This window comes from Macrotis lagotis, chromosome 7 (assembly GCF_037893015.1).
Source record: "Macrotis lagotis isolate mMagLag1 chromosome 7, bilby.v1.9.chrom.fasta, whole genome shotgun sequence".
Taxonomy (NCBI): domain Eukaryota; kingdom Metazoa; phylum Chordata; class Mammalia; order Peramelemorphia; family Peramelidae; genus Macrotis; species Macrotis lagotis.
Genome location: NC_133664.1, coordinates 207,002,813 through 207,016,930, shown reverse-complemented (window position 1 = coordinate 207,016,930; position 14,118 = coordinate 207,002,813). Strand labels below are relative to the sequence as shown.

Sequence of the window (14,118 nt, the reverse complement as noted above, 5' to 3'; positions counted from 1 at the left end):
CTTTAATCCTCACACCAATACAGTGAGATAGATGCCATTAGTTCATTTTGTAGATGAGAAGCCTCAGTGCCTTGCACAGGCTCCACAACTAGTAATTCTGTTTGATGCAGGTTTTGGTATCCAGCCTCCTCTCTTCAAGTCCAGCACCTCTACTCCACCTACCTTACACGGAACAAATCCAGCTCCTCTTTCGCATTGCAGATATTACCTATTCTGTCAATAGTTTAGACTACAAACTGCAGAACAGTTGCTAATGTGTACTGGTAGTGACAGTTTCCTCACCTGGGGTTCCCTATACTCACAAGACCTCATAGAATATGACCAAAAAAAAAAATCTGAAAAAAATTTTATTTGTTAAAGAGGTATGAATACTGACAGATGGATCTGGATGCAAAAGCACATGTTACACACAAAAATACAGGATACGTCTTCCCCCTGGTGGATGATGAATGTTGTTGCAGTTTTGAAAACAAAACCTTAATAAACAGAAAATAATTATTAAGATTTCCAAACCTTTCTTCCATATATTTAAATGGGTGCCAGAAGTGTTGACAAGTACATAGAAGTCTTGTAGGTTGTATATTTAAAAATACAATTTAGAGAAGTGGTGCCAAATTCAAATAGAATTGGAAACCACTAAACTCTACATAAGGATTTCTGCAGGTTTCATATACTGACTATATTTTATTGTAGTTTTATTTATTTTGTTAAGGATTTTCCAATTACATTTTAATTTGGTTTGGGTGGCTCTAGGGAATATTGAAGGTTGTATACTGGCTGACCACAAAAATAAGAGAGACTATTACTTTCTTTTTAAGCACAAATATTCATCAATTTGACGAGTCAGGATGTCCTGTCAACCCTAGTTTTGTACCGTCTTTGAGATAAACGTGAAGAAAAAAAATTAAACTGGCATTGTGATTTAAAATATTATTATATTCTTTTAAACATTTTAAGTGAGAGGCAATGATATATAATGGAGAGTCAGTCTTATAGTTCGGAAGACCAGGACTCAAGTTCTGTTCTTATACATGCTATTCATGTAATCATAGGTGATTTTTTTCAACTGGGCAATGTCCCAAACAACTTAGATAAAGTGTAAAAAGATCTGGTGATATCCAATGGAGGAATTTTGACACTGGCAATTCCTCATAGTGATGAAATTTTATGTCCAGTCCCAAACCAAGAGATCTAAAGTAATATTAAAATGAATAAATGGAAGAATAGTGCAAAAATCTTTAAGTTCTATTTGGAATGGTAAATGTTCAAATACGGTTAAATGTTGAAAAATAAGAACACAAAAAAGCTATTATAGTTCTCTCTCTGTAACTCTGTGGATTCCTACAGTATTAAGTTCTGCACTATAATAATAAAAAAAACAAACAAGTAATGTTGCCCCAGTGTCCTTAGTTGGATATTCCTTGCTTCCCTTAACTCAAGAGCCATATCACAGTAGAGACTACACTTAATTCCCCAAAGAATCCAGAGCTTGAGGGAATATCCTTTTTGTTCACTAAATCACAAAAGGAAGTGTTTCTTCTTTTAGTGGAGGTATCTTTTTCCTTTTTTTTTAAACCTATAGACCAACAAAAAAAGAAGAATTTCTACTTTTTTTGGGAAAATGATGTTACCTTAAAGTGTGTCAGCATTATCCTTGTCCATTTTGGTATATGAGTCAAAGGCTTGAAATGCAAGTTATTACTTTCCCTCTTATTATTGCTGAGGAATTTCTTCATCTTTTGGGCATTTCTCCATTTTTTAAAAATGTCATCCCTGATAACATGAGTCAGAAATTGCTCAAGTCAGAGAATTACCTGTTTAGTAGGAGAAACTATGGACAAATATATCTGTCCAGCATAGTATTTAAAAATTGAATTTTTAAAAAAGGGTCCCTGAGAGATTCTGCACAAATGTAGAGTCTATATCCTTCCTCTCCCACAGCACAATTATGGATTAGAAGCTCCATGAGGACCCAGCTGCAATAACCCCTCCTTCAAGGAACTTTCCTGAACTAGTAGGATTTTGCTCTCTTCTAAGTTTTCATACACTGCTCTCTTTGCTCTCCTTTTTGATTGATCTTTCTCAGTTATCTTTGCTGACTCTTTTTCCAGGTCACCCCTACTAACTAAGACATGTCTCCTAAAGTTTTGTTTTAGGCTCCTTCATCTATGTTAGAGATGTTTTTACCTGAGGCCTGTAAACCCATTTGAAAATTTTTATTACTGTTTTGTCTTTGTAATTCTATACATTCTATTTTATGAATTTAAAAGGTGACCAAAGACTTCACGAGACTGTCAAAGAAATTCATGACACAAAAAAGATTAAGAACTCATGCTCTACATTATTTCATATAGCAATTTCAGTCTCTACATGGGTTCAATTATCATATCTATACAAATACTGTTCAGATCTATTTGTTCAGTTTTACTCTCTCTCTCTCTCTTAATTCTGTTTCCTGACCAGTTTTGCAACACAAACTGCTTATTAGATATCTCAAAATGGATGTCCTATGAACATCTCAAACAAAACATATCTAATAGAAAACTCATTATTGTTTCCCCAAAACCCTCTTTTTGTCCCTGCTTCCCTACGAATGACAAAAAGAATTACCATCTTTTTCCAATCGCTCAAGCTTACAACCCCAGTATCATCTTTGACTCCTCACTTACATTCACTTTACATATCTGCTGTCAAGTCTTGCCATTTCTATCTTCCCAAAATTTCTCACATGCATTCTTTTTTCTACATGCACATTTTCACCATTATCCTAGAGCCAAGCCTCTTCACCTAAGGCCTGGACTATTAATAACAGCATACTGATTGGTGTTCTTGTCTCAAGTCTCTTCCTATTTTGGTTCATCATCCATTTAGTTTGCTAAAATGATCTTCCTAAAGTACAAATCTGACCATGACTATTCAAAAAACTCCAATGGCTCCTTATTACCTCCAGGATCAATTATAAAATATTTTGCTTTTAAAGTCTTTTACAACCTGGACCCTTCCCACCTTTCCAATTTTCTTACTCTTTACTCTTTCACATATTCTATAATCCAGTAACACTTGACTCCTTGAATTTCCTCCCACATGACTCTGCATCTCCAACTCTAGACCTTTTTACTGGCTGAAATCTCAGCTCAAAATTTACCTTCTGCAAAAGGCCTTTCCCGGTCTCTACCCCCTCCCCATATTTTTCCTCCACAATTAACTCTCTATTATGTTATATATAGTTGATATATTCTTTGCATGTTGTCTTCCCAATTTGAATGCAAATTCCTCAAGGACAGGTACCCTGTTCTGCTTTCTTTGAATCCCAATTGCTTGACACAATAGTTGACACAAAATGAGAACTTAATAAATGCTTACTGACACTGTATCTGCAAACAGCAACTTGGACAGCACCACAAGCAATAATAGAAAGAAGAGCAGCACCCTGGGTTGTTGGAGCTGGCGGCCCATGCTGACTCTTTGTTGCTGTCTTGATGAGGCCCCCATGCTCTGCTGCAAGACTGAGGGAGTGAGCATGAAGAGGTGGGCATTATTTTGAAGTGAAGCTAATTTTTGTGAGTTCTCTATCTGTAACTCTGTGGACTCCTACAGTACTAAGGTCTGCATAATAATAAAAAACAAACAAGTAATGTTGCCCCAGTGTCCTTAGTTGGATATTCCTTGCTTCCCTTAACTCAAGAGCCATATCAAAGTAGAGACTACACTTCCCCAAAGAAGTCAGAGCTGGTGAATAAATCAATTGAGGGAATATCCTGGTTACCAAGGGTCATTATAAGTTAGGGGAGGATTGTTGTAGGCCAGAATATTAGTAGAATTAGGATAATTTGAGATAACTCTCCCATCCCCCACAAAACCAACTAATATGGTTGTGAGCCAAAAGGCTGTGGAACAGACCTAGGGTAATAGTGAATTAACTTTGCCCTAGGTAGACTGGACCTGGGACCTAGTTGTGGGCCCTTTGATGCAGAATATATTAAAAACATCTCTAGGATGTAACCTTTCTTTCAATTGCTTTTATCTCTTTGGTGTAGATGGTACATATTTTATTATTATTATCAGAAACTGCAAGGGAGGAAATTCCCTTTACCGAGTCAGACTGGCAACTTGTTTATAATTTATCGACTTAAGAGTGCCTAGGAGATTTCCTCATAAGTTCACACATTATGTGTCAGAGGATCTGACCTGGCCCTTCCTTATTCCAAGGCTGACCCTTTATATCTACTATAACACATTGCTTCTCATGACCTGAAAAATGGGAACATTCAGGAGAATCTAATTAATTTGATTCTAGAACCAAGTATAGATTAGGGAACAATTTAAAGAAACATTTCCCATAATTAAGTTTCTGTTACCACATTTGTGAAAATGGGCAGGAAAAACAATGTATTAGAGCAAGTAACCCTGGAAGTTTTCTTATCATGCAGGTACATGGTCAATATAAGTCTTTTTTCCTTCGAATGAAGTAGTTTATGAGGTTCAAATTCAAAGCTTCTTCTGATGTAATTTTTTTCCTAATGTATATTGTCATAAAGACTATTCTGGAATTAAAGAGTATAGACTTGACTACAAATGACTAATTTAAATTAGGGACTGATAAGTTTAAAATAAAATCATTAATAGTATATATGAGAGAAACTACATAAATTGATAAGGATCTGCAATATTAATTTCAACAACTGGATTGAAATGAACCAGGAAATTGTCTGCATCTATTTATTCCTTCAATTTTCTAAAAGTTTTAAAAATTTCTTCCCTGATCAAGTGCATTTAACTATATAGAAATATGACAATTAAACATAAGAAAAGTTGAGATACCTTTCTCGTAACTTTTTCAGCTCTACGTCTCTTTCACCAATGAGTTCTGAAATACTAACAAAGTAATTGTGCTCTAAATTTAATAGTGTTTCAGAGGCAGGAGAATGAATTAGATCATGGTAGACATCTGCAAAATCTTCATCCCAACTTGGCTCTTCAGGTCTTGCATGCTCTAATGTGGTCTATAAGATAAAACAGACATAGAAGAAATCATATGGAATGTTTCTTTTTAAAATATAATGCTGTAATTATACAAAATGTTTCTTTCCCCTCTTAGCATGTGGTTCTTGTCCCAGTTTTCCCACAAATCTTGTAAGTACATTGTGTTACAAATGTACTCTTTAAGATTTTCTATCTATCCTTTCATTCTTGATCTATAACCTGCCCATTTCACTTTCTGTTCAAATATGTCCTTGATATTAATTTCCTCAAAAATAGTCCTATTGGATCACATCTGAAAAATTGTGTTTACATTGTAGGAAAATATGAACATGAAGACATACTCTAGAGGTGGGTTACAAGAATGGTGAGGGGGTTGGAAACCATATCATATTCTTTTTAGCCTTACAAAGTAGAGCTAAGTAGAAATTACAAAAACATCATTTTGATTTCAGGTTCCTCCATCAGTTTATCATTGGCTCTCTCCAAGGTAGCCCATGCTGACTCCAGAGCTACTGGAAGTCAAGCAAAGACTGGATGCATACCAGAAAGTAAGTAATGACTGTGAGCCAAATCCTGGACAGGTAGGATGTGCTGATAAATGTTGAGCTATCCATGCCAAAAGAAAGTTTAATTTCATTGAAAGTTTAATTTTTTTTATCTTTCACTTTCTAAGTCTACACAAATCAACAAAACAACAGATCAAGCACAGGATTTGTGGATGTCCATTTCTGAAGTGTCAATGAATAGTGTCTCCAGAGCTGGAACTGGCAGGAGGCAGCTCTTTCCAGCACAGCACTGTGCCCATAGATGGGCTAAACTATAGGTCTCTGATTCTGTGAACCAGGCCCACAACATCAACAATAACAAATAGCAAGAGTTACAAATAGATAACTATGGAATAAAACTTTATTTGGGATTAAAAGATGACAAGAAACCAGACCCAGAAAAGTCTTGTCAGGTTCATTTAATTCCCACAATAAAACAATCCTGTCTGTCATAGATTTAATTCCCACAACAAAACAATCTAGACTCTCTTTAATTACTAATTTATACAGAGGCAAAAATATTAGATAAAATATTAGCAAAGAGGCTACAGCAATAAAATTTTAAAATTACTCACTATGAATATGTTTAAAATACCAATTATGTTAGGTATGATTGAAACTACCTTTGTTAGTGAGATAATTAATTTTACTTTGATAATTCCTAAATTTCTACTTCTTTTAGTAATTCTCCCACAGTCCCATACTTTTTTTTCTACAAAGATTTTTGTGACATTTTTCTTAAGTAGGGAAGCTATATCAATAAGTTTCATTGCTTTAATTGTTCAACAATGAGTATGCCTAACTTGACAATTTTCATTGTAAAAATTAATGTAAATGCACTTTATGCAGCATATGTGTTCTTAAAAAGTAGAAAGGATATCTATAAATTGCATCATGGTCTAAATGTATTCAGGGAGCTCACTAAGTAATCTGTGAATCCTTTGGTAAGGCAAATAATCATCCTATAAAATGTACTGGTTCTGCAAATCCTTATTTACAAATATAAGGGGACATAGAATAATAGAAAGAACATTGGACCCTGAAATCAAGAATCTTGAGTTCAAATCTTAGCTCTGGCATTTACTAGTTGTTTGATGGTGGCAAGTTTATCATTTACCACTTTTTGAGTCTCAGGTTCTTCATCTAAAAAAATGGAGATAGATAATTATAGTAATACTGCCCAAATGCCCAAAGCCATGGTCAGCAAAGTGCTTTGTAAGTCTCAAAGGCCTATAAAATATGTTAATATTTATTCATAAGACAGTGAAAATAAAAAGAGGAAAGAATGCAGAAAGGAGGGTAGGGAAGTTGCAGCCTGAACCATGTCCTCACCTCAGCATAAGTTTTTGCCCATGCACTTGTCAATTGGTGCACATCAACTTCACCAGATTTCAAAGCTTCTAGTGCAGCCTCAGCTTCTCTATCATAATCTCTTAGAGATTCTTCCTCTATAAAGTGGTTTAGAGATTCTTTTAAGTCTGTGTCAGGAATAACACAAATCAATATCAATTAAACTTCCACAGATCAATTACTCAACCAACATGTATTTATTAGACACCTGTTATGTGAGAGGCACTGAGAAAACAAAGACAAACATAATAAACCAGTTCTGGCTCTCATGGGTTAATCTATGGATTAAAAAAAAGTTAACATTTTATAGGATGTTACTACAATTTTCAAATTTTAATCTAATATACCTTAATATAGTATATTACTAAAAAACAAAAGTGAATAACTTAAGGAAATCATTTGAATCTTGGGTTCTTAATCTTTTCAGGACCATGAACATCTCTCCTATGACACTACTCCATCTTGGTTCTCCTGCCTAATGGAACTGCTCATCCTCAGTCTCCTTGTCTGGATCTTTGTCCAGGTCGTGTCCATTCAACAGTGATTTCTCTGAGAGCCCTGTCCTGGGTCCTCTTCTCCTCTTCCTCTATAGAATATTTCTTGGAGACCTCATGGATTCAATTTATCATCTCTATGCTGATGATAATCAAGTCTAATTATTTAGTCTAACTTCTTTTCTTTGACCTAAATCCTTCCCTCTTCTTAACTTACCTATTACTGTCAACTATACACCAATCCTCAGTCACCCAATGCTCATAATTAAAGTGTTTGGGTATAATCTGCAATTCATTATTTTCTATCATCATCCCAATGGGATGGTGGGAACACTTCCCAAAAATCTGTTGCCAAATTCTGTTTTCACCTTCATCTTTTTTGAATATGCTTCCCCCTCTCCTTTGACACTTGAGACCACTCTAGTGCAGGCTTTTATCACCTGTTTAGAACTGCTGGTCTCCCTGCCACAAAGCCTTCCCCATTTCAGTCCATCTTCCACTCATCTGTCAAAGTGATCTTCCTAAAGTATAGGTCTGTCTATATCAATATTCAATAAACTCCCACAGTTCACCATCACCTCTAAATCAAATATAAAAATCCTGTTTGGTGTTCAAAGTCCTTTATAACCTAACCACTACCTAGTTTACCAGTTCTCATACTTTACTTCCTTCAAATATTCTTCAATCTAATGATGCCAGTCTCTTTGCTGTTCCTCAAACTAAACATGCCATTTTTTGATTCTGTGCAATTTCACTGGCTATCTCCCATGTCTAAATCTTACCCTTCTTATCTCTATTTCCCAAATTCCCCAGCTTCCTTCAAATCCCAGCTAAAATCTCTCCCTTCTATAAGAAGACTTTCCCAATCCCCTTAAAGCAAGTACCTTCATTATTATCTCCAACTTATACTGCATATATCTTGCTTGTACATTAGTATCTGCATGTTGATTTCCCTAATAGACTGTGAGCTCCTTCACTGTATTTCTTTGAATCTTTCTTCTCAGAATGTTTTTAAATAATAAAAAAATAAAGGATTATAAGAGAAATAAATCATAATAGTAAATTTGTTATCAAAATACTGAAAAAAACCCATGACAAATCCTAGGTTAATAATTCTTGATTTAAACATTGTAACACAAGAGAAAAGTCTACCTATTCTTTTTAGATTACAGCATAGTCTGACTGATATTCAATAATTGCTAAAGGTAATGGTTGTTAGCTATATATTGGTATAAATCCCAAAAGGAAACTTTTCTAAGAATTGAGAAAGAAGTGGAAAAATTCAGTATCTTCCACTGGAAATTTAAATTGAAATATTTTATTTCCTACAGGACTTGAGAAAATTCAGCTATACTCAGAATGATTATTATATTCCAAATTGAAAGTAAACTTCAAAATGTTATATCACATGAATTATAATTTAATCTAAAACATTCCATTTTTCTAAGTCTAGTATCAAACTATATATGCACCTCAATTAAGTCTTTGTCATCCTTAGGGCATCTACACAGTTCCCTTAGTTTTGTTTGTTCACTTGTTTGGGGAAGGTCAGTGTGTGAAGTTAGGTGTAGGTTCAGACCTATCCTTTCATCAGTGTAGCAGCTAGGTGGTGCAGTTATTAAAGTGTCAGGCATGGAATCAGAAAACTGGTCTCAGTCCCTTCTAATCTGTGTGACCCTGGACAAATCACTTGTCAAATTTGTCTCAGTTTCCTCATCTATAAAATAAAGATAATAATAGCACCTCCCTGCCAGAACTGTTGTGAAGATCAAATGAGATAATAATTGCAAAGTGCTTAGCAATACCTGGTACACAAAAGTACTATATAAACATTAGTAATGATGATGAACTCCTGTTATGAAGTCCCTCTACTAATGCAGACTGGTAACTGTTATCTGACATTTTAGAAAGTTTCCTGGGGTGTTTCCTCACTGTTCCACAGTATACCATGAACTGCAGACCCTGAACCAGGTCTTTCTGAATCCATGATTGGTCTTCTATCCACTATCTGATGTTGCCTTAAGTAAATAAGGTTAAGCATAATGGAAAAATTACTGACATACAGATTAGGTCTCTAATTTTCCCAGATTTTCTTACATACTGATGATGACTGATCTTTTAAAGAACAATTCAAGCAATAAAATGATCTGTAGCACTACTATTAGTGACAGGTTCATTGTCTCACAGACCCAATTCAGAGATGTACCAATCCAGATAACTCTCACCCTTCCCAAAGGAGCAACTCTCATGTCTCTAGAGAAGCAGGAGGCAGAGGAGGAGAAAGTTATGAGGAGAGATCTAAAAAAAATACATAGTTTCTGGTCAATAAATATATTTTTTTAAGTTTTTAGTTTATAATTTAACTGGTAGGAATCTAGCTCCTATTTATTGTACTGATAATATTAGGCATAAAGGCCTTTGAAATACTAGCTTCCATAATGTCTTATATGTTTAGAGAATCAATTAAGGAGGGATGCTTCTACATGCTTTAACCAATTCAGTAAATGTTAAATCAGAGTGAATAAATGATTTGGCATGCAAATTGTGAACTTCTAATTTACTGTTACATTTATTTTGCTGAAAGCCCTCATTCTGTTCTCCTGGGACACAACATAATTGGAGGGCAAAGTTCTCTGGTACTTTTTCAGTTTTATTCAGGTGTTGTTTGACTGGATGGTTTCTAAGGTTGCATTCAACATAATATAAAATTGTTGTATGAAACCCTGCAAATATTACATGGAAACAAGTGGTGGGGATCAGAAAGCCCTTTTTATGCCTACTACTTGTACTACTATTTGTAAAGAAGGAAAAGTGTTAGTAGCTCTACCAAAAATACCTTTTAAAAACTTCTGATTATTTTTAACAAAACTATTCTTTTCAGAATATGTAATTAGGTAAACTCAAGAGTCAGAACTGTGAAACAATAATCAAAATCAGTTCTCACCACTTTCTATGAAGCAAGGTAAATTGTGGAGAAGCATCAGACGTCCATGCAAGTTACTTGGGTTCTCTTGAACAGGAAATTTCAGAGGGACCGTTAGCTCAAAGCACTGGCTTCCTACATTGAATTTATACGCAAATTCTCTTTCTCGGCCACAGAATTTCTCTTGGTTTGCTTTCATCTTATCTGGTGCCAGTGTAGCTGTCATTTAGATTGTCCTATATATTAAAAATAACACATCATCATGTATGTATTATCAAGTAGAGTTGTTCCTCTGAGAGATACCTTTTCAATTAAATTTCTTTCTACTGCCATTGACTAATTCCTGGTGCAGTACCAGATGCAGAATCAGAAACTCTGTCATTTACTACTTGTGACAAGTCTTATCTTAGGCAAAATCAATCACTCTGGGGGGGGACAGTTTTGAAACTTCAGTGATACAACAAGGGAGGTAGACTAGATGACATTAAAAGTCCCTTTTATCTCTAACTTTGTGATCCTGCCACAACTTTCTTTTTCTTATTTCTTCAACTTCTCAAGGTAACACACACAAATATTAAGTGACTGCAGTTGCTTGTCTTTTTCTTGATATTCATCTGTAAAAAGGAGAAAAATTAGATAGCTGGAATTACAAAAAAAATAATAATTATAAAAACAGAATTTGTCTACATAGCAAAACTGATCAGTAGAATAGAAAAAATCGAATCCACAAAACTCATCAAACAAAAAGATCCCAAAACAGGATTCTCCAAACTCCAAAGGCCAGTGCTATTTTCACTACTCCCTGTACTCCCTGTATGATTATATAGACAACCTTTAGACTATTTTTTCTTCTTCCAGCATGTAGAAGAAGTTGAATTTATATTTCACATACAGTCAACTGAATGCTCATCAAAGTTCTTGGTGCCATTATGACATAAAAAGAAACAAGGAAATCCTTGTCTTTGGAGAAAATTACATTCTTTTGAAGAAAACTAGATGAATTTATGAGAAATACTTAAGAATATAGAGAAAAGCATCAAAAAAGGACAAGACTATGCCAAACTCTAATGAAACATACATGCATTTGCAATGAAGTAGAGATAGAGTTCAAGTGAGAACCAGATTGTTAACTAAGCACCCATTAAATGTATAGCCTTACATTAAATTTGTCTCCTGAATATGCTCTGTAATCATTTATAGTTTAGTTCAAACTATGTGTGAAGTATATAATTTCCTTCTCTTCCTCTATAGTCCTATTCAAATGTTACCTTCTCTAAGGTTTCCCATTTTAGAGACTATATTTTTTTCACGTAACATCCCCCCCCGACTCTCTTCCATTTCTGAAGCAATATTTTGCTTTATGCCACTTGCCTTATTCAAAATGAGTTTCTACTCTAACTCCTATTATTTAACATCTCCAGTGAAGCTCTGTCAAATTTAAGTGGTAAACAAGAAAAAGAGAGGGCCTCTGCTCTCAAGAAGCCCAAAGAAACCTAATAAAAATATTTCTGAAAGATTATATCACAAATAAGAGAATAAAAATTGGGTACATACAAAGAGCTCTGGTGCCAGAGGATGTGGTTTCAAAGCATCTTTTTCTCTGGATCTGAAAGGGCTCTCACAAGTCTTCATCTATGACAGTCTATTTGTCTTACAGTTGAGGAAACTGAAGGCCAGGGAGGATAAGTGACCTGCCCAAGGCTAAATAGGCAGTAAACACCATAAGTAGAATCTGAACACTGATCCTTTTGACGCAGAGTGGCTCACTAGAATTATAAATTTTGAAACTGGGCAAATCATTCCTTGGGATTAAGTTTCTCAATCTGAAAAATGAGAAGGGGGTTAGAATGGATGTCTTCTTAAGTCCCCTCCAGCTGTACATGTGTGATTCACAATAAAAGACTGATTGAAATAAGGACCCAGAGAGCAAACTATTTGTTCAGACAATATGGTTTAGTGCAAAGAACATTAGCTTTGGACTTAGAGGACATGTCACAGAATTCTAACAGCTATTTGCGACATTTCCTCTCTCTGGACCTCAGTTTCCTCTGTAAAATGAAAGAGCTAAACTAGATGATCTCTAAAGTCTTCTTCAGTTCTAGATCCAAACTAGGGCTCATTCGGTAAATATTTTAAGGTTGTGGCTAATTTTTTTTTTTTTTTTTTTTTTACAAATTACAAACTCTTCTGTTCCAGGTTCAACTGGTTTGGTTCCACTTGAAATTAAGTAAAAAAAAAATAAATCAATTTGTTGATCTGCTTTTAGTAAATCGGTGTTTTTGTTCTAAGTCTGAGTTAACCTCGTCTCGTGGCGTCGGGGAGGTTTATTTGGATTGTCGTTAGCGGGGTGGACTCGGCCTGGCTCTGGGGAGCTCTGGCTCGGGTCTTCGCGGGCTGCAAAGAGCAAGGACAAGAGAGGGAAAGGGGGAAGGGGGACGAGGAAGTGGTCAGCACAGAAAGACCTGGCCGAAAAGGAGGGCCTCCGGGGGAGGCCGGCCGACTCCCCGGGCGGCGGGACACCCATCGCAAGGCCCTTCGCGCTCCCCGCGCCTCACCTGCTAACTCCTCTACCCGAGCCGAGCCGAGGGTGGGCAGGTTCCTTCAAACTATCTCTCAGAAGCGATCAGCTGACAGGTGGGGAACAGCGGTCTCTGCTACTTTATCGCAGATTCACTTTTCTCTTCTTTCAACCTTAGAGAAAGAATTGCTTGACCCAACCTAATTTTTCCCTTAAATTTTCTATTGTATACCAATTTATAATGTGAAAAGATTTTTAATTTCCTAATTTTTTTTCCTTCTGAATTTAGCACGGTGGGGGGGGAAAAGAGAATAACTATATGGCGAATGTTCAGCGTCAAAATAAAAGACTGAGTATGCCTCCGGCCGCGCCGGAACTGGGACTCGACTTCCGGGTGGGCGGGGCTTCCGCGCTCTTGATCTTCGGCGGGAACCGTTGCTCGCTCCGGGCAGCGTCCGGCTTCTGGAAGCTCTGGCAGCCCGGCTGTCTGCCGGACCCCGGCCAGCCTGCCACCATGCACAGGTCCATGCGGTGAGTAATTACCTGATACGGAGGGAGGGCTAGGAGTTGTGAGTGCTAATGGCTCCTGACCAAGACTGAGGCGAGAGGACTCAAAGTGGAGAGGAGAAAGGCTCCTCTTAGAGGACCCACAGGGACTACAATAGTGATAGTATTTGTACAGAGTTTTAAGATTGAATCGCAAAGCTTTTTGCAAATGTTGACTTTGTAAGAACATTTGTCACAACTATTTAAAAAATTTTATTAGTATCTCACAAACCATTTTAAAAAAAGTAAATAGGCAATAGTAAAATTGGCCCCACCTAAGTAAACATTCACTCACATAGTATGTATAAACATACGTACATAAACATACATACAAGATACAGAAAAAGACCATTTATCTATCTATCTATAGACATAGATCTAGATATGGATAGATATAGATAGATATATAGATACAGATAGATGTGAATATAGATATAGATATATAGATATGGATACATAGATATATAGATATATAGATAGATGTAGGTATATAGATATATAGATGTAGATATAGATATATAGATAGATATAGATATATAGATAATATAGCTAGAAAGATATAGATACAGATAGATATATAGATAAATATAGATAGATATATAGTCAGAGATAGATAGATAAATGGTCTTTTTTCTGTATCTTGTCTGTCACTTCTCTGTCTGAAGGCAGATAGCCTGCAGCATCATTCCTCCCAGGAAACTGAATAGATTAGAGTTCTTAAGTCTTTTAAAGATGTTTGTCTATGCAGTGGGATATCTG

The 14,118-nt window shown here is 35.8% G+C and overlaps 1 protein-coding gene across 7 annotated transcripts in view; it reads right to left on the bottom strand.

The window, feature by feature from the left end:
* FERRY3 (FERRY endosomal RAB5 effector complex subunit 3) overlaps window positions 1-12,954 on the bottom strand; it is a 54,723-nt gene extending 41,769 nt beyond the window's left edge. For 3 of the 7 annotated variants that reach the window (XM_074194610.1, XM_074194612.1, XM_074194613.1), the window contains exons 1-4: window positions 12,851-12,954; window positions 10,317-10,531; window positions 6,861-7,006; window positions 4,822-5,003 (exon numbers count right to left, since the gene is read on the bottom strand). In XM_074194610.1, the coding sequence (XP_074050711.1) occupies window positions 4,822-5,003; window positions 6,861-7,006; window positions 10,317-10,521 (533 nt within the window). In that variant the 5' untranslated portion in view covers window positions 10,522-10,531; window positions 12,851-12,954. Of the gene's footprint in view, window positions 1-1,631; window positions 5,004-6,860; window positions 7,007-10,316; window positions 10,532-11,849; window positions 12,806-12,850 lie in introns of those variants that run through there. The other 4 variants (XM_074194611.1, XM_074194615.1, XM_074194614.1 and 1 more) reach the window with 4 other exon arrangements.
* Window positions 12,955-14,118: the final 1,164 nt, after the last annotated feature.